Source organism: Calidris pugnax, unplaced genomic scaffold (genome assembly GCF_001431845.1).
Source record: "Calidris pugnax isolate Ruff unplaced genomic scaffold, ASM143184v1 scaffold70, whole genome shotgun sequence".
NCBI classification, from domain to species: Eukaryota; Metazoa; Chordata; class Aves; order Charadriiformes; family Scolopacidae; genus Calidris; species Calidris pugnax.
The window spans coordinates 5,126,265-5,147,208 of NW_015090862.1; the positions used below are offsets into that span (position 1 = coordinate 5,126,265).

Sequence of the window (20,944 nt, forward strand, 5' to 3'; positions counted from 1 at the left end):
CCCTTGTTTTTAGTGCTTTATTTTTAGATGTACTATTTTTAAACAGCTTGAAATACAAAAATATTTGCTTTTTTTCCCAGCTAAAAGAAAATCCTGTTGTGACACAGCATGACTCAATCTTTTTATAGCCACATCAAATACGTGTTGCTTAGGATAATGTAAAAATATATAAACAATAATAAAGGCAAAAATAAGAAACCAGCAGTTGCTATTGTAACACAAGGTGGAGGGCAGTAAAAAAAAATAATTCTGTAAATAAATGTCTCATCAATATTTATTATTCATTCTAAACAAAACAATGATATGCTTTACCCATATCATACCACAAGTAGTACAGCAAGTATTTAGTACATAGACAGTATTTTACATCCCCTCTCTTGGTATTAATGTAGAAATTGTCCTCATCTCTTAATGAGTGGCTGTTAAGGGAGAAGTATAAAGTGAGAGTAGAATTAATTTTTTAGGTTCGTCAGAATGTTATTTGTTGTGACGCTGAAGACAATGAAGTTGTTGAGGTGGAGAGGAGAGCGCTGCCTGGTCTCCAGCCAGAGGGGGATTGGGTATGTGCTCCTGGAGCGGTAGGGCCCGGGAAGAGCAGGCTCCTACCTCCCAGGGCATCTTGTGACTCATAAATATTATTCTTGTCAGTGCAAAGCAGATCTGATTTTGAGCCTAAAACAGCAACCAGATGAATAATAACAGCTGACGGCAATGCGGAACACGCCTTTAATTCCAGCGTCGCCCGCCCAGCCTCCGTTCCCGGTGCAGCGCCAGCACTGGGTTTGAGGCTCGGGGAGAGCCTGAGGGAGGCTGGCAGCCAGGTGGTTCAACATCCATGTTTCCACTCCCGTGGCTTTTAGCAGGCTGCTAATGTGTTTTTGTTTTTTGTATTTTTCCTAATCTGCCAAGCTCATCTTTTTTCAGCTGCTTCAGTGTTGCTAGTGCTGACACAAAGACTTCTATTTGCTTATTTATTATACAGTTAGATCACATCTTTCACAAACCCAAGAGAAGCCAAGTTGCTATTTGCTGACATCCGAACTGCAGGGCTAGGCGCAGGGATGGACCACAAGCTCTGCGCCTCTCTGTTTGCCCAGACATGGCCAAGCCCCAGGGGAGCTCTGTGCAACCCACTGAGTCCTCACTGTGGCTAGTGCTGACACGGGGGTGAGGAGCATCTCCATCCACCCTTCTTCTGCTGGCTCTGAAGGTCCTGGTCAGTCCCAGGAGACCCAGCCTATCCCTGGAGCAGGGGTGGAGGGGAAAGCCTGTTTGTTGTGTGACAGGTGACAGAGGACAATTAGCAGCTGAGCAAATTAGTCCGAGTCCTCCCAGCAAAGCAGGTTCAAGTGAAGGTGGGCACTGGGTAACTAGCTCAGGTGTAAATTGTCTCCAGATTAGAGTGCTGCATTTTTATGTGGGTGGTAGAAATCTCTAGCTAAACTACAGGTTAAATTCTCAAAAAATATGCAGTAAGAACAAATCATTAGTGTTTGCAATATGGACAATTGAAAAGCGTTGTCATTCTAATTGTAAAGTATATATCCTTGAAATATGCAGCCTGGAGAAATATGAAGAGTTTCTTTTACAACTGCTATGATATGGAGTCTTTTCAGATGATTTATGACAGGATTTTTTAAATTATTATTATTTCAAAACCATATAAAAACAGTTAATTGTTAGCTAGACATGGTTATAGTATGAGTTGGAGGTGACTGAAGTTGATAAACTCAGGTGAGACTCTGTAATCATCACTATGCTTGGAAGAAGTCTTACAATAACCTGCTGATGATTGGCTGCTTCTCTGTGTATTTGCATGTAGGGCCATGCTTTAAGGGGGAAAAAAAAGTAGTCTACTGATAGAAACTGCCTTTTAAAATGTGATACAACATTAATGTGAACTACTGGGATTTCATTGCCCTGCCCATTAACGCAGTGTGTGGGTGCTGGGGAGAGCTGCTCTCGGGTAACCTGAGTCTTCCTGCCGCTGCCCCTCTTGCTCGTGTCCTGCTTCACGTCGCTTCTGGGAAAGAACCCTTTGGCCTGGTAGTGTGTGTGTGGCTTAATCACAGGCAGCAACAGTCGCTGACTTTTATAAAACCTGCTGTTTTGTAAACTGTGTGCACATTTTCCGTATCTCCTATGGCTTTGTGAGCTTTGTTCTCACTGAGTTTACTGAGTCTGATGCCGTAGCTTCCATTGGGAAGCTTGATTGCTTCCCACTTTCATTTCTTACGTGTATTCTGTGTCTCTCTGTTGTCGTTGTCTGATACTAAAGCACATTCTCTCGAGCTTTGTGGAGAATGTGATTTTCTGTATTTTTTTTGATACCATACCTTTTTGTCCGTCCTGCCAGTTCCTCTTTCCAATGTAGTATCACAAATAGCTGATGAGTACACTGAAGGAAATTATGCTTCTGTTGGACTTCTGTTTTCTCCAATAACCTGACCATCAACTGATTTTTTTTCAGTCACATGTTCTATAACAATTTCCAGAAATTAATTGATTCCTTCATTTTCTCAGTGCTTCCAGATCACTGCTTCCATTGTGCAAATGTAAAATTGTAAAGGTTCACGCAAACTAAGCTCTTTAAGATTATTATTTTATTGAAGCTTATGTAAGGTTGTGGATGTTCAAGAAAATTGCTGAGATTATGTGTTTTCAGACATATTTGCCTCTGCCGTACTGTATTTACAAGCATTCTTTTCATTCAAGTTTGCAACTGTTATTAGCAGTGATGGAGTTGTGTCAGTGGTAGCAATCACTGGAGACTTGATAGAAGACACACACAGAGCCTGCAAGTCCTGTGCTTTCTGCAGTAGTAAAATGGGTCTGGTTTTAGTGCAAGTTAATGTAACTTGAGGTAAAAATCCAGTTGATCCTTGATTTGTAAGTCAGTCAAGTTGCAGTGAGGCTGACCTGTAGGCCTGGCTCCCTTTGCTAATATACATTATGCATTACATCTGTGTCTGCGTTAGTTTTTGTTGGGTTTTCCCACTAATAGATTTGGGAAAATGTAGTCTGAGACTGGTTTAATGAACACTTTTGGCAAACCCAGTTAAAATAAGAACCTTGAATAAGAATTTAAATGATTCACCTTGTGCTCCCCTGACTCCATTTGTAGTTCCCACTCCTGTGCCTGGTGTGGGCCCGAGTGCCTGGCTCTTTACACGAGGAAACAGCTGGGCGATCAGGTGCGCTGTTACGTTAGTGCAGAAGTGTGTACGCACTAAAGTTGCACCTCTGTAAATTGCTAACGTCCCATTTCAAAATACTTGAGTGCAGCCAGAGTGTTCGGAGTATCAGCATTTTCTCATTTAATCTGTAAAATTATGTATTCTTTTATTCTGCAAAATACTTTATAATAATAAATTGCTTGTATTCTGATGAATATGAAATTCATTCTTTGAAATTGCGGTATTAAAAAATGAGGGGAATATGCAGAAATGCCATTTTGTTGGCCACATCTTCCTTGACAGCATACTTCATAACTTCTTAATGTAAAATGTGTTAATTCCAGCATCACTAATTTCAGTCTTGTGTAAACAAGAATTGAAGTATAAAAAGGCAAGAGGGCAGAACTCCATTAGCTTTATCTGCCAGGCTGCAGAAAACAGGTTTGGGTTTGGAAAGCAGATTTATAGCTGAATTAATAGCATTGATCTGGACTGGATTTAAATTTGTTTGAGGGTGTTCAAATCAGCTGGAAAAAAAACAGATTTTGATTTCAAGTTGTACAGCTTGAAATGTCACAAGTTTTTAGGAGCATCCTGAAATAGCAGTCTGTGTGTGTGGGGAAGGGCTCTCTTGAGATGTCAGCGAAGCAGGGTGACTAACGGCTCAGAAGGGACTGTGCAGACGTGCAGCCGACACGCTGCCTGCCGTGATCTGCACAACATCCCCCAGCATTGCCGCATCAGGCTCACAGCTGCCAGTTGAGTAGCAGCACATGTGCTGCTTTGACTGAAAAGACTGTAGAGGATGGAGAATCCACTGTACCCAATTTAATAGTTCAGGTGGTAATTATCCTCACTTCTAATAATTGCACTGTAGGAGTGTAATTTTTGCATCCTTAGCTTCCAATGACTGCATCTCAGTTGGAATAATTGGGGTTTTTTCTGCTGGATTTAGAAATGTCTGCCATCTGAAATCCCTTCTGTATGTAAGCCTCGTGGAATTGCCTTCGAATTTTTGAGGGCAGTGCAATTCTTTAACAGTTCAGAGGCAAGTCAGTTGACATCATTTACGTATGCTTCTGTGTAATGCTGGGATCAAGGATTAGAATTCAATAAAACTATTTTGGAAGTTGAAATTTGGATAGATTGTTTTCAGTTATTTGATGCTAATGAGAAACATAGTAACCTTTATGATTCTTATTGTGCTTTCCTGCAGGGCAGCAAAGGACACTACAGATACCACTGGCAGAGCCACAATGTCAAGCACAGTGGAGTGGATGACATGGTCCTTCTTTCCAAAATCACAGAGGATTCCATAGTGGAGAACCTAAAGAAACGATACATGGATGATTATATTTTTGTATCCTTTTATAGTGGTGTTTTTAGTGGGGCTCTGTGGACTTGCTGAGCCAATGTGAAACTAATTATATGTATGTATTCTGTTTAAGCAGATTACTCAAAGATGCTGAGCATTTTATGTGACAGTTCACTTGAGATTACGCAAAATGCTTTGTAAACTGAGCTAATTATGAGGGTTGAAATTAAGATCTGAAAAATTATTTTAAGATACTCTTTTTGATATTTGGAATTGTTCTTGCCGTTGTTGAAGAAGGCTTGTATCTCCATATATTGATATGTCCGAGTGACCTCGAAGCTATTCTGCTAATGCTGCTTCTAAGAGCAAGAATTAATGGGTTTAAGGAGTGTATATATGTGTCTTGATACCATGTTGTCTTCTGTAGCTCCCATATTCTACTGCTTACAAAATAGCATTTCTTCTGTGACATAACCCCATTTACAACTTAGTCTGGAATTGCTAATACTGTGAAGCATGGGCTGGTGAAAACAGGTGAACATCTGTATATCTACAGTGCTTGCATTTTAATTTTTTTTCTATGATTGGTGAAAAACATGAAAGATTTAAATATAACCTATAACCAGAGCATATAACCTAAAACCAGATTTCAGCACCAAAGGTTTACTTTTCATATGAAATCTCAAAAAAAAAAAAAAATTTTTTTTAAGATAAGAATAGTCACTATTTCATTTTAGCTTTCACAATATAACATGAACTGCAATAACGAATTTCGTAAATGCTAGTCAATGTGATTTGTACTAGAGAGTGATACTGTTTCTTGTGTTGCTGTAGCCTGGTTTTCATACTTCCTAGTTGTATCTGGAGAATAGCTTCCTTGAAGAGTTTAACTTTTTTTTAGCAGAAAGGGAAGGAAAAATAACCTCCTGGCTATTTGCATATATTCACATGATTAAGAGCTCAATTTAGTAGGGACTGATAGAGGAAAATTAATGTTGCAGTTGTGCTGATTTCCATCCCAAACTGCAGAGGTCTTCCTCTTAGTAACATGATCATTTTTGTCCATGTAGAACAGGACTTCCATCTTCCAGGCGGTACATCCACAAAGTCTTCAGTGCTCAGTGCTGAATAAATGGTTTTATGCTTTTTTTCTTACAAAAATAAGTGAAGTCAATATGGAAATGGTCTTTCTACTGAAACAGGAATGAGTATGTTTTCCGAGGGGACTTGTGGTCACATGAGGGATTGGAGTCTTCTTATGAAGCAATTTAATTCCTTTGTGTAGGGAGAAAAGACTCCTTTTGCAGTTCTGAGAAAGCTTTTCATTCTAAAATGGAGATTGTCTCTTGAATCTTTCAATTGTTTATACGTCCACCCATGAATGAACATTTCTCTGTGCTGTGCTGCATAGAGATTACCCAGTCGTCCCAGAAAATGCTGGTATTGTTTACCAACAGAAAGCTGTCACTTTGGGTGTTTATACTGACACAATGAATGCTTGATTTATTATATTTGAGACCCAGATGTTGTCACTTTTCTTTGAATTAAATTTTAAAATGTATGAATAAAGCATTGCAAATTAACAGTACAGAGATTATGTTCCCTGAGTTATACTTCTCTAACAAGTTACCATTTTCTGCTGTGACACCAGATTCTTACATAGAATAATCCAGCAGGATAAATTTGTCTATTTTCCTACATTTGTACAGAAAGCTTACATAGTAAGTTTGCCTATGAACAATTCCAGGTGGTTAGATGAAATCTGCAGCACAACATTTTGGACTCATTGACAAGGGTTTGCTGCCAGCTCAATGAACCAGTCCTGCCTGTAAAGTGGTATCAGTTGCTTCACACGTGTGTGCTGCGATTTGAATTCCAAAGGTTTCTAAAGTATGTTGTAAATGTAGGTACACATGCAGAACATTCAAAATGTTGCAAAAACGCTTTCTGTGACTAATAATAACTTGAAACTGAGTGTCTTCTTATAGGGCAGCCTGCAGATAAGAATCCTAGAGACTGCTAATAGTCACTCATAAACACTCATGAAATAACACCATATACTGCATTACCTAATTCCCTTAGCTCCCCAGCTAGTACATGCAGCTGAGTAATTGTCCAGTTTAGCTCAGTAGTGGCTGTTTCCACCCGACTGTGCATGCTCAGCACTGTCTCTGTGAGATCAGAATGTGTCACAATAGCTTATTCTGGAAAGGTCAAAACAATCGTTTTTAATACTGTCAATACGACCTCCTCTGTTACAAAGGAGTCAACCAGTTTAAATATGCCATTTCCTTTCTGTATTTTTATTTGAGGTGTGTCGTGTTTGTGCCTCCAATACATGTTTCTATACTTAGCGTGCCCTAAAATAAATATTTTAGTAATATGGAAGTATCCCATTGAATGATATGTTTATATTCTTGTAAGCCTGCTAATTTCATTTTTATTAACAATTGTTTTAAGCTGTGGGGCTTTTACTATTATTTGAAGCTGTGCTGTATTATGTGATAGATGGAAAAATTATTTGGCAGTCACTTAGTTTCATAAAGTATTACCTTACCACTGTAGTTACCTTAACTTTTTTGAATACAGACATATATTGGCTCTGTATTAATCTCTGTGAATCCTTTCAAGCAAATGCCATATTTTGGGGAAAAGGAAATTGAAATGTACCAAGGAGCAGTAAGTAAAGCAGTATAAAATGTACTGCAGTATTCAGGGGCTTGTAAATATTATTCTGCACAGTTAAACTCTTGAAAGCATTTGTTTCTGGGTTTTGGTAGCGTTGTATTATCCTGGGAGAACATGGCAGATACACGTTACCATATATTGAGTCTTCAAATTGAATTCCCTGGAACACAGGATTAGTATTTCAAGAAAATACTTGTATTGATTAATCCTTATCAGGTTTCTTTCCTTGACACGCCCCTCCTCCGGCAAAGGCAATTTTTAAGCTATTGTATGCCTAAAGTGTGATGCTCAATACAAAATGGCCGTTAGTGGATTTGGAGGCTACAACTTGAGAACTCTCAAACTGGACAAAAACATTAAAAAAATTGAGATGCTAAAATTAGGTTTCACTTTTGAAAATATAGCTTGAAGAGTGAGTCAACACAAGGATGTTAGGGATCATTTTCCCACTGCGCTCCGATTGGGCGTGTCCATAGATTTGGGAAACCATTTGGTTTTCATGGACAGCAGCAGGCTCTGCCTGGCAGTTTGGGTAGTTTATTGTTAGCATATGACCGCTGGTGGAATGGGCTTAAATTATGTGAGTTTCTCTTGGACAAGGAATGTATTTCAAGCACAGACCATTTTTAGAACTGGGTGTTTACAGTAGTTTAGGAGAAAACTATGGATGAGAGAAGGATCAGTAACAAAACCCAGAGACTTTGCTTTGTTTTTATTAAACGATCAAAAAAAATTCCTGGGGAAAATTCAGTCTAAAGTGGGATTCAGAATTGTTTTTCCAGGGAAATAATTCTTCCAATTTAAATAAAAATTTATATTGCTCTTCCTGTGTTGTTTAATGTTGTGTTGAAAAATTATTCTCTATTTCCCCTTCTAGGCACAATATGAAAACCCACCACATATTTATGCTCTTGCAGACAGCATGTACAGAAACATGATTATTGACAGAGAAAATCAGTGCGTCATTATTAGGTAAGAAAGATATTTTATCATCTTCTTCTGGTGTTTTAACTTCAAGAAGCAGCAAGGCTTATTATATTGGTAAAAATCTTCCGTGTCCATGACCACTGAACATTTTTGGGTTTTCTAGGATAGCTAAGTATTTTCTGACCCTCCCTTTTGTTTTCCAGTGCAGTCCTGATGATTGCTTAACCACAAGAAATCTCTTTCCCACATAGCCAGCTTCATGCCCAATGCCAAAACTGCAGTAGCTTGAATGACTGCATGAGGGAGATGGATTAACAACTATAGCAGCCACGGATTCTGTTAAATCCAACACTGTCACATCAATTGCATTCACCATGCTCTGGTTTTAGGGGTTTTTTTTCCCAGTTAAAAATAAATGTACTTTTGTTCCTTTTGGAATTTCGCTTGCATTCAGAGTCAAAAGGAGGAGAGATATACTGGAAAATTAATTTTGTCTTCACTGTTGTTCTATTTTCATTATTAGGCTGAGGCAATTCACTGCAGACTTATTCCTGAACTTTTTTAATGGCAGGCATTATTTAAGTCACAGTCAAAGTGAGTTTTGGGTCCAGAGGTATGTTTTGTTCTCACCTGTGGGATTATAGATGGTGTAAGATAAAAGAAATTGTGCAGAGAGCAAGATGTGCAGGATATTTGAGCTGGTACACTGTACCTCTTCTGATAGTCCTTCTTACACAGAGAACTGCAGAGGTTCACTGTAGTGCCCCTGGAACTGCACTGTACCTGTGGCACTGGTCTCCAAAGTGGGTGCATGCATCATAGGGGCTGTGCAGTGACATTCATTTAGATGCAGGAGGAAAATATTAAACCTTCAGTAGTATATGTGTGTGATTTATAAACAGATAAATTATAGACATTGGGAGTGTGCACTCAGACATATTGTTAATGATGGTGTGTGTGATCAAAAGCATTTGGAGACCACTGGCCTGTGAGACTTTCCCAGGAACTAGCAAAAGGAAAGAGGAGAAAAAGAAAAAGTAATTTGAAGGACAACTGTCATTATTTTATTAATAACAGCTTTTTAAAGTTTTCTATCATTTCTGTGTGGAACATGCTGAGAGGCATCACTATGAATTTAACTGCTGTTGAGTTTAACAAAAGAGAGATTTCAGGACTGAATGGGTTTTTTTGTCCAGGGGGCCCTTTCTGGTCTTCTCCCTGGGGTGGCTGTGTGCCCTGCAATGTCACAGCCCCAAGGGGACAGGGTGTTGGTGGTGATCAGATCAGATGCCGTGTAACTTGGTGCGCTCAGTCCCTTAGGCTGGGACCTGCCAGGAAATGGATGGGCACTGAAGTTTAAGCTTAAATGCCCTTGCACCAGCCACTTACTAATTCAGTGTTGTCGCAGGAGCATTATACAGAACTGGGCTTAGCATGTGGGTCTTATATGTGGAGGTACTCCATGTGCAAGCGTTCCTGTACCCTACTGAAAGGTGGAGTGTGAAATGATTTCATATTAATATATCTCACTGATGAGCTGCCGTGAAAGCTTGTGAGGAATAACTGTTTGAAAGTTATACTTATTGTTTTATTTCTTTGAATCTGTGTCTGGTGATTGTCCAGGCAGAGCTTTCCTGGGTGACATACTACAGGGGAAACAGGGGACACAGGTGTGTCCCTCCTCGTATCAGCAAGGGGTATGTAGGTATGTGGAAGCTGTTGATGTTACATGTAGGAAGGTCATCCAGGCATTCAGTTTGCTACCCTGAGCCGTGCTCCTGCAAGGGCCTCCCTATTGCTGTGTCCCAGGTGTGCCTTATGGAACAAAATACCCAGAGGCCATGGACACACAGGGGTGGTGGGGAAGGGGTTGGTGCACACCCGTGTCTTCCTACAGCATGTGGTCTGGGCACCTGCAGCATCTACCTCCGGCCCCAGGAGGGAACATGCGTTCCCAGAGACTGGACATCGATTTCCAGGCAGGTGAAGGAAGGTCCCTGCAGTGTCCTGCTGAAGTCAGGACCCTCTGTGTGTGTGTGAGGATCACACACCCTTCTTCCAATTAGACACTGATAAAAAAAGCTCATATTCTTCAAAAAGTCAGTGAATGAACTAGGAAAGCAGATCCAAAAGAGAATACAATTCTCTGAAAGGCTGAACAGCAACCGAAAGAACCAAGAACCTTTTTATGTGATAATACTAATTTAAAAAGAAAAAAACTGTTACAAAACAACCTTTCCAGGGCCGCCTGTTTCTTTAGTGGAGTAATAGCAGCATGTATGTGTTAAGACAATCACATGTGCGCATGTGTAATGACAGCCGGGGCGCTGCGGGCGGTGTTGGCCGTGTGTCGGGCGGTGTTGGCCGTGTGTCGGGCGGTGTTGGCCGTGTGTCGGGCTGTGTTGGATGTCTGTCGGGCTGTGTTGGACGTCTGTCGGGCTGTGGGACGTGTGTCGCAGCGCAAACAGCGAGGTGTTTTTGGGCTGGGCTGGGGACGGAGCCCGTGTGGGTGGGAGCGGTACCCACAGCGCTCCTCCCGCCCTGGCATCCACCCGCCGGAGTCACAGAGGGAGTTCACTCGTATGAGGAACGCGGTCACCCTGGAGTCTGATTTCTCATTAAGTTTGTTTTACAGAGGCATGGTATTTAATTTAAGCCTCTATTGAACCAAGCTCATAAATGTCCACCACAGCAGACTGTTCACATTTTTCCTGACTCGAAATAGCAGCCCTTACAAACTGTCAACAAGGAGTTGTCCAATCAAGATTTTAATTATGAAGGTTTGTTTGCTGTGGCCTTTAATTCCTTCTGGACTATCATTGTCCTTTAATTAAAAGAATGGAGGTTATGCTTAGAATTTTTCTATTATGTAGCAATAAATGTGTTTCTTCAGAGTGTTCTTAAGGTTTTACCTTTCTATAAAGTTGAGGACCTTATTTTCCCTTTCTCTCTGTGATCTCTGTTAGGAGAATTTGCAGTTGCTTTATAGCAGTTTTTCAGTCCTTCTTGTTTGTAATTTTAGTTTACGTTTTACATCCACATGGCAGTGTTTGAGTACAGTAAAGTTACTACATGATGGCTGCATACCTGAAAAGACAATACATCTTAAATACTACAAATATATGTTAATGGAAAGATCATTTACCATCCCAGCTGTTTTTAGTGAGCAGCTCATGTTCTATCTTAAGTCTATTGAATTCAAAATTTAATATGAGATTTCTAGTCAGCTTCTGTATCTCAACTTCCCAGAAGACTTGAATGACTGATGGTTCTAAAACATCTGTGCAGAATCTAACTGGAAATATGGTTGTATTTTAATGAGGAGGTAGTAGAAACATAGGTCTGATGCAGTAAGAAAAGTTAGGTAAAAGCTCTGATTCAGAAGGGAAAAATACTTCACTGAAGTTATGCTAGTGAGGTTTCTCTGAGCATAATTAAAGTAAATTTTCTATGTAAACAAACTAAAAAATTCATCCAATCATATCACAGTATTTTACATAGGCAGTGTTCTTTACTGGCAGATCCAAGAGTTGATTATAAATATTTGTTATTAACATTTCTATGTTGTCCTGGTGATGTCGGTATTGCTTGTATTGTTCTACAGCCAGGGATACTATATTAAATGTCACTCAGATAATTAATTTTAGAGAGAAGGGTGAGGCTCTGTATTGGATCTTGCTTCTCTGCTCTAATCACTGATTACGTTTCTTCTGGGAAGGAAAGAAGGAGCAAAAAAACCTCCCTCTGCGTTTGTAGTCTTACTCTGATTTCAGCTAAATGTTAATTGACTTTGCTGAACAAAATGTCACTTTTCTGAAGTATTAAATAGTGCTTGAAAAAGCAATATGTCTTTCAAAGCATTATCTTTTTTATTGATGACTGAGACTATGTAATGTTTTTATCTTTAGTAAGAAGTCTCCGAGAAAATTGTCAGCACCACAGTCCACATACCTTAAGCCTTTATAATATCTTTTTCAACCTATAAAAACCTCCATGCTTCCAATATATTTAAAACTACCAAGGTAGAAAATTATTTTTACATCTTCTTAAGATAGTTTTGATAGCAGCAAAACAGTAAGATAGATGTGGAAAAGTGTCTGTATGAGAATCATTTGGCAGGAATGCCACAAGTTCCCTGTTAGAGTTGACTACCCGAGCTTTACTGGGGGCAAGATACCATCCCATCAGATACAGTTACTTTGGTTAATAAATAATGCATCATCCTGTTTTATTTTAGTTTAATTGGGGCAATTTACTGGTCTCTGATCAATAAAAGAAAAAACTGAAAAAAGCATATACATGTATAAATCTAAAGCAAACTCTGAAGGGCAGTCTTTCAGCCAAAGTAATTTAATGTAAAGGACCACTTATCAAAACAGAGACTAACAATAAAATGGAACTATATTTCTCCAGGTCAATTTCTATGGCAGATGCTATGGAATGAGAAATATAAAACTACACTTAATTTGAACAAGGAGGAAAAGGATAATTTATGTATCAAAGAAGATTTTACAGAGATATATTACATTGTTACTTTGCGATAAATAATACCTGATCACATTCATTCAGTGTTTGGCCCTGGATCCAATTGAAAATTGCATATGTAAACTCAAGAGTATGATGCGGTTTGTCTGCCTTGTTTTACAACAGGATGAACAAATTTGCTGTGAGCAAATTTTGAAGAAATGTTATTTTAATGATCAAACTATTGCTGATTTGAGCTTCTATATACAGTTTGCCATCCAGCAAACTCTGTCCCTGTACTAGATAGCAATAATACATACAGGCTTCCGTCTTGATGCTTGGGAAAAGATGGCTCAGATTAATAAAAATCATGGTCTGCATTTCAGAGAGGAGATGATCAAGAAGTACTTTTTCACCTTTTCAAGTTTCCTGACTGATCTGTAAAACTGCAATCAGGAGAAGACAAAAGCATGAAAACATTTCAGGGGTGAGAGGGGAGGAAGCCTTTTGGTATTTCTGTGGAAATTGGAAGCTTTAAAGATGCAAAATGGTATTTGCAGTTTGGCAGTTTGAGGAGCTTTTCAGAATTAAACCTTTGAAAATGTCTCCATTACTCATGCTGATGAGGAGATGCGAGTTGACATTCTCAGCAAGTCCTTTTCCTGTGCAGGACATGCTGATGTTTCTCTGGCAAACGTAGCTCAGATTTGTGCGGGGAAAGATGTGCATTTGATCCGTATCCAGGAACAAGTAGGCGCAGGATAGAAGAGTCAACAACATTCACTGAAATTATTCAGGAGCTTAAAGACAGCACAGATTTTCACACAAGAAAAAAATATTTGAGATATCTTTATCGTACTGAACTAATATCCATGTGTGTTTTTTTGTATTAGTATAGTTGTCCAGGTCAGGGTAGATTCATTAAGGTAAAGCTGACTTGCACCAACATTTCTGTAAGGCTGGAGGGATTCTCCAGAAATTAAGTTAGCTTTAAGGTATGAAATAAAGTGTGAGGTCGGATTGTCTGGCATTGCCAATCTTCTTTCCCTCTTGAGAAGCTTACTAATTGCGAGAAGGCAAGTCTACTGCTGTTGTAAACATTATTGACTGTTGAAGTGAAGTACTGTAACAGAAGAAGGAATTGTGAAAGCCAGTATGGAATATTAAGACTTTTTGTACCCTCTGTCAAGAGGCATAGGAACAGGAAGGTAGTTCTTCCGTCACTCAGGATGTGATTAATAATGTCTCATTATTTCATTCAGGAACGCCTAAAACAAAAGACTCCTGAACTGAAGTAGGTATCTGGCATGGCATTCAAAGCTTGGATTTTCTAATGAGTTTATGTGTTAAAATCTGAAATCCCACTAAATCTAGATGGGAACTGAATTCTTAAGATACTTGTTCTCTTTTGAGCGTCTTGGTTTAAGTATATTTATTTCTCAATTTACATAGTTTTCCGACTTTGAAGTCCCATAGAGGCTCTGGTGTCCGTGCAAGATGATGTATTCAAAATCATTTATTCAGAAATATATCCAAGTACCATCCTACAATACTATGTCACAGTATCTGTATTACCGGCTTACCCAATGTAAATATGGTGTATATTTACACCCAATGTAAATATGGTGTATATTTACTGTTATTGATTGTTAAGATAGCTGGTCTTGTCTGAACAGGATAAACCTCAAATTACTCGGTTCTAGAGTTATTTAAAAACTAACAGGTACATTTTTGTGTCCCTTTTTTCATAGTGGGGAAAGTGGTGCTGGAAAGACTGTAGCTGCTAAATACATAATGAGTTATATCTCCAAAATTTCAGGAGGTGGCCCTAAAGTACAGGTGAGTAATACTGAAGCATAAGCACAGTCTAAGGATTTACTTCAGAGGCAGAATGAGGAAGGTCTGTCTTGGCAGCCAGTGGCAGCCCAGAGGCGCTCTCCTGTGTGTGAGCAGCTGGAAATACAGGCAGGCCCTCGGCAGCGGGGGGTGAATGCAGTGCACAGCGAGCCGCTTGCTTTGCAGGTTGCTGGGCTGCTGCCTGATGGGAAATCCACAGAACCAGAATCATCTCTGCTAAAAGTTCTGTAGCTCTCATGCTGAATTGTGTCTACGAGAGTTTTGGTGGTGTTTTCTTTTTTTTAATTTTTAATTATTAATTATTTATTTTAATTATTATTTTTATTAATAATTTATTTTAATTATTATTTAATTTTAATTATTATTCTTAAGAACAACAACCAGTCTCCTTTCATTAGATGTGTGTGAACTGGCTTTTGGGGTTTTTATGACTTCTGTTAAATCTCTGATTTATATGCATACATCGCAGAGCCAACAACAGCAACATCATCTTATTTTATGGGGTTATCTAGTCAAAATTAGAGTATCTGAAAACTAGCTGAAACAAAAAATAGTTGCTTTTGTTAATAACTATCAATGTCTGCTCTATCTATCAAAACTTATTAATAGAAGCTAGCCGTTAAAATTCCTTTAATGACATTACAGTGTCATTCATTGACTGACAGGTAGGTAGTAGCTGCTTTTACCAGTCCACTCTTTTTGACTGCTTACTGTTATTTTTTGCTTTATTGCAGTCTCTAATGTTGAATATGTTATTTCTGCTTAGTTTTGTGCAACCATGATAGTGGGAACGTTGCAGAGAATTATTCAGTAACCAAGAGAGTGATCCAGAGAAAGTATGCATTGCGTTATTTTTGGAAAAAATATAATCATACTTTATAAGTAAATATTTTGCTTTACTTAAAAGAATCTATCTTCTTGTATAAAGTTAAAAAATATTCTTAGTGATTAGAGTAACAGTTGATGAAGCTGGGAAACTGCCTTGAGCGTTCCTTTTGAAATAAAATTCAGTCTTCTCCTCACAACCCAGCATGCACTGGGTTTGTTCCAAAGCTACCTCTTGTCCCTACTTCCAACTCCTGGGACCAGACAAAGAGACAATAGTAACATGCTTTACTACTTCCTAAGTCAGCTAGATAGCAGCAGCATCAATCCCAAAACAGGCTGCTGATGCCTTGCAGATTCCTACATTTCATTCTGCTCTGACTTCATTGGTTGTAGCTCCAGACCCCTAAAAAGATTTAAATGCTCATGTGTAAGAAGGAAATTGTTTAAAATCAACATGATAAAAAAAGCAGATCAATCTATTGGTTGTGTTTGTTGGGAGAACAGTGAACAGAATGACTAGTTTTTAGCCTCAGGCATTTTGTTTAATTTTGTAGGATTTTCTTCAAAAAATAGGAGCCTGAAGCTCTGAAAAAAAAAATAGATTTTATTCCTTATCTGATCAAGAAGACTTCCTACAGGTGCAGGCTTTCTAGCTTTTTTAAATACATAATTTAGATGTAATGGTTTTCTAGAAAATCTGTAAGACCTTTAAAAATGTGGATTTCTGAATCTCTCTTTCTCTTGTTTCCTAAAATTTTAGCATGTTAAAGATATTATTCTACAGTCCAACCCTTTATTGGAGGCCTTTGGAAATGCAAAAACTGTTCGGAACAACAACTCCAGCAGATTTGTAAGTCCCTCTACCTTAGAGCTTGCTTTATTCTTCCAGCTTCTGTGCTGTTACGGAGACAGGGTTCAGGAGTATAATATAAATTGACTACAAGTGAGGTAAATCTAAATAAAATATGAAGTGTGTTTCAAAACAAAGTATATGTTGAGAGGCCTGTATTTCATTGTGTATAGGTTGCACATTTGTTTCTTTTACCATGTGTAGTCCTTACAATTTATAAAATGTTCAGTTTGCAAGCAAATAACTTATCAGCGACAAACTGTCCAGTTTTCCAGATCAGTGAAATACATGCACTGATATGCAGTGAAATGTAATATAAGTTTAAAAAAAAATTAAAAATCTATAGCTTTTTGAAAAATAGATGAGACTATCTTTAGAGTTGTTCAATGGGAGATGCATTTACTAATACATACAAAAAGTAGGCAGGAATTATTTTTAGTCTGTCATGATAAATACTTGAGATAATATGTGAAATAACAGTTCACCAGCTAATATGCTGTACGTTCTGTTTTTAAAAGTTACTCATAGGCTTTACAAATTTGAGATTTGTTCCTCAGCCAACGTGAGTGTTAATGCAATTAACGTCTCTCTGAAAGAACAAGATAATTGCTTTCCCTTGCTTCCAAGCAGAACACTCTGTTTGCTGTTGGTCATAAATCTGTTAAATTTACTTCCCTTATAGGTGAGCATTATGGTTTCCTTTATACTAAGCAAGAGCCTCAGCAGTGAAAAGGAGCCACTCGCGTCCTCTGTACATTTGCATTAGCACACGCTGTATTATTCTGACTCTAGTGCTGTGTTAATGCACAAAGATACGTGATAGTTTGAGAACCTAAGCTTAGGTTACACCTTGAGGCAGCTGTGTCACAGCATCCATAAAGATTCAATATCCTAGTAACCTTCCCCGAGATAAGGTACAAGTGCATGATTTCAGGTTTGTATTTACTCATCATTCAACAGTTTTAATTATTTATTGCAGGGGAAATACTTTGAAATCCAGTTTAGCCCAGGTGGAGAACCAGACGGAGGGAAAATCTCCAACTTCCTATTGGAAAAATCTCGAGTGGTAATGAGGAATCCTGGAGAGAGGAGTTTTCACATTTTTTACCAGGTCAGAAGTGTATAGGTCCTTTCTGACTTATTTAAAATGACTAGTCCAAGTTTTTCATTTTGATTGAAAAGTCATTCTCAACATAGTGAGATTACTGAATGCGTACTAAAGAAGATAATCTGCGTATCACGGGGAAGCTTGATAGCACATTATGGCACCATCTAACATAACCCTACCTAGAGCTGCCTTTCAGCTCCAGAGCAAAAGTGCTTCAATATTTCAAAGGCCTTGCTTGGAAATTCACTGTCAACTCCTATATGGAAAATTCCAGTAGAATATAATAGAAAATGAGAACTTTCCAACAGATTTCTTTTTAAACTAGCCTATATAATTATACCTTCTGCTCTGGAATTCCATAGCACAGCTGTGAGAGAGAGATGTAATTCTCAGTTAAGTTTTCTAGGACATTCAAGATAATATCTACCAGTTGAATTCTCCAAGCATCTCCCAGTAATTTCAGGCTCAGTGACCTGCTTCCAACCTGCCTCATCTCCACTGAAGATCATTGTATGATACCTAATTTGGGGATTTTTATTCTGCAGTTAATTGAAGGTGCCTCCTCGGAACAAAAAAGCAGTCTTGGCATTACCAGTATGGACTACTACTACTATCTGAGTCTCTCTGGGTCCTACAAAGTTGATGAGATCAATGACAAATCGGATTTCCAAGAAACACTGGTGAGGTTTTCACTCCTATGATTGGCATAGTGGTGGATGTAGGTTCATTTCACTGTCCATTTGTAGCAAAGACATTGATATCAATGTGGGAATGAGGAATGAATGTAGATGTAACTTACTTTAATTATATTTTACCCTGAGGAGGAAATACGTTACTCCGAAGAGGTCCTGTGTTGCAGCCTAATGATCCTGAGAAGATAGATACTTTTTATAGAAAGGTGTTTTGTTTTCTGTTTGTTCTTTTTCAGAAGGGTGCAAAATTAATGACATTTAATTGGGTACAGATAATCTGCAGTATGAAAGATGTGAAAATGCAAACACAGTGAGGACCTTCCATTAGAAGAACATATAAAAGAGTGCCCTGTTTTAGCTGAATTCTCAGTGGTGGCTGATCTCTATGCCTCTTTAAAACAGTGCAACTGAAAGGCAGGAGAAAGGGACATAAAAAGCATAGATCAGGGGTCTTTATCCAGTACATCTGCCAAGTCATTGCGTGAACTACATGCAGGTCAGGCTAACTTGCCAGTCTCCTGTTTTAAAAATTTACTATTTAAGATAAGCATATTAACAAATCTTATTTATATATTTAGCACATCTAAAGGCCTAAAAGAAAAATTACTGTTGTACTCTAGCAAACTTTGTATTTTAGATAAACCATCAGTTGAGAAGACATTCTATAAGTTACCATGTATTCTAGACTCCAAAACCCAATGTTGTGAATTATTTTCTAGTAAGGGGCTGAAATTCACAGCCAAAGCCAGACAGACTGTACTGCTTTTTAGAGTCATTCAGTACAGCTTCACAGTTCTTAGTCTCAGTAGATAAACTGTGTAGAAGGAATAAAATCATCGTTTCCCATTTTTGCAATGAAATTATTTATTTTTAGTGTGACACTTAAGAGCAGGTGCTTGGCTTTTAGTAACTTTAATTTTTCCAAAATTATTTTGCTAACACATCTTCTAAATGGTGTAGCTGCTTCTATATTTAAATTAAAAAAATACAAAAATGCTGAAGTAGGACATCTGGTACCTTTTGAAACTTCAGTGTAGGCTGTAATGAAATTTGGTTGCCTTAGTTATTTGAATTGTTTTGAAAAACTCAAATTTTTAACATCAAAATTTTGAAAGGACTTCTGTGAAAAGAGTCATTGAACAGATTCTTTAACCGATACATGTTTTTTTGCTTTACAGCACGCAATGAGTGTGATTGGGATTTTTGCAGAGGAACAGGCATTGGTGCTGCAGATAGTGGCAGGAATACTGCATTTGGGAAACATCAGCTTCAAAGAAGTTGGCAACTATGCAGGAGTGGAGAGTGAGGAGTGTAAGTACCTCTGGAAACCGTTACAGAATTAGCAGTGGGCTGAAACCCAGATGGCATGAGGTGAACTGCAATCTTGAGCTGATTATCCACACACAGTGCATCATTTTCTTACGATGTCAGGCTGCTAATTTAGATTCTCTTCCAAGCCCAATGGTACTGAGGCCCCTGTTTTATCTTGTACAGTGCCATTGACTTAATAGGATTTTGAATGTAAGAAATCCTTTTCCAGCCTTTGAGTATGAAATAGCAGAAATTGTGAGAAATGCTTTCAAGCAAATCTGAACTCTGGTCTCTTCAATGCATCAACACACATTCATAAAAACACCTGTTTCTTTATGTGTTTTGTCTGACCTTGTTGCTGTGTGAAAACAGGTACCAGCTTTTGGGGTATCCCCACTCTCAGGTACAGTCAGCGCTCAGGCATATGTGTACACATAAACACATCTAGAAGAATTGACTTGAAAACAGAAATTCAGAATTGAATTGAAAAGCAGAATTTACATACTATAGTTATGTTCCCTGTATCGAATTTCTCAACCCATACCTCATTATTAGGTACATCTACTGTGTAACTATTTCCTTATCATTTCCTTATCCACAGTGTACTGTCCTTGCATCCTTCATCTCTTGCTGCTGTTTCGTATCAGCTAGGTCCACATCAGCAAGATGGTGAAAGATTAATGGAGCTTGAGTTTTAAACATTTTTTTCCTGATTTATACCTTGCACCTAATGTTGATTTTATACTACCTTGATAGTTTAAGGACAGTGTGGATACATACTGTTATCTTAACTCTTATTTCAGAATGGCGCTTATGTTTAGGAAAACTGCATTTGTTTAGTTTTAGGTAAGTTAAATATGAAAAAATATCTTGTGCAGTCAGTTTCCACTCAACTGTATTAGTACTTTCTTCCCATTTGTTTAGAAATTGGGAAATAAAAATTACTAATTTTTAACCTTAATTTCCTAATTTGTGAAAATAGTAAATGAACCCAAAGAAAAACATTTTTTGGCGTTTTATGCATCCAAAGGAAAGCATAGGATTTCTTGTATGCCTTACAGTTCCAAATCAGCTACCATGCTTTCATTTAAATTACAGTATTAAATGTTTAAATGAAATTAAGACATTTAATAGCCAGACAAGATAGATGCACAGTGTGTTGCATCAAAAAGTAACAAACTGATATGAGTTGAAAATAAGTTGGTAAATGTGAGTCTATTTCTTTGAAGGGCCACATGCATCATATTTCTCTTGCTCACTGGGATATAAATACAGAAGTTGTGTATGAATAATACATTGAAAAAATTAGTAGATAGAATGAATTTAGATATATTAATATAGAATTTAGTTGTAAACATAATGCATTTTAAAGAAGCCAGAGAAGAAATAGCAATGTCTAGTACAATTTCTGCATTATGAAGCTAAAACTTGGGTTCATTTCTCTTTCCATTAATCCTCCCGCCCATTTACTGTTTGTCCTTGCCAACTAAATAGTAAAGCCTTTGTGGCCTGGATAGCCACAAAAGATAAAACACAATAAAAGACCACTGGTAAGTAATGTTTTGTGCAAGTCTGAAATAAAAAAAAAAAGTTTAAGGATTTGGTGAATAGTGTTCTTGTTATTATATAGGCAATTGCAGAAAAACATGCCAAGGCCATTCTTCAGGACACCAAAAACTCTAGTCTCTTACTCTTGAGTCAGAATCAAATCTGTGCAGACCATTCTTG

At 38.1% G+C, this 20,944-nt stretch overlaps 1 protein-coding gene across 1 annotated transcript in view; it reads left to right on the plus strand.

Annotated features, from left to right (window-relative positions):
- Positions 1 to 711: 711 nt before the first annotated feature.
- Positions 712 to 20,944, plus strand: part of MYO1E (myosin IE) — a 60,145-nt gene continuing 39,912 nt past the window's right edge. The window contains exons 1-9 of the mRNA XM_014944300.1: positions 712 to 780; positions 4,393 to 4,536; positions 7,081 to 7,170; positions 8,057 to 8,151; positions 14,322 to 14,409; positions 16,016 to 16,105; positions 17,085 to 17,216; positions 17,759 to 17,893; positions 19,084 to 19,216. Coding sequence (XP_014799786.1) covers positions 712 to 780; positions 4,393 to 4,536; positions 7,081 to 7,170; positions 8,057 to 8,151; positions 14,322 to 14,409; positions 16,016 to 16,105; positions 17,085 to 17,216; positions 17,759 to 17,893; positions 19,084 to 19,216 — 976 coding nt within the window. The remainder of the gene's footprint in view (positions 781 to 4,392; positions 4,537 to 7,080; positions 7,171 to 8,056; positions 8,152 to 14,321; positions 14,410 to 16,015; positions 16,106 to 17,084; positions 17,217 to 17,758; positions 17,894 to 19,083; positions 19,217 to 20,944) is intronic.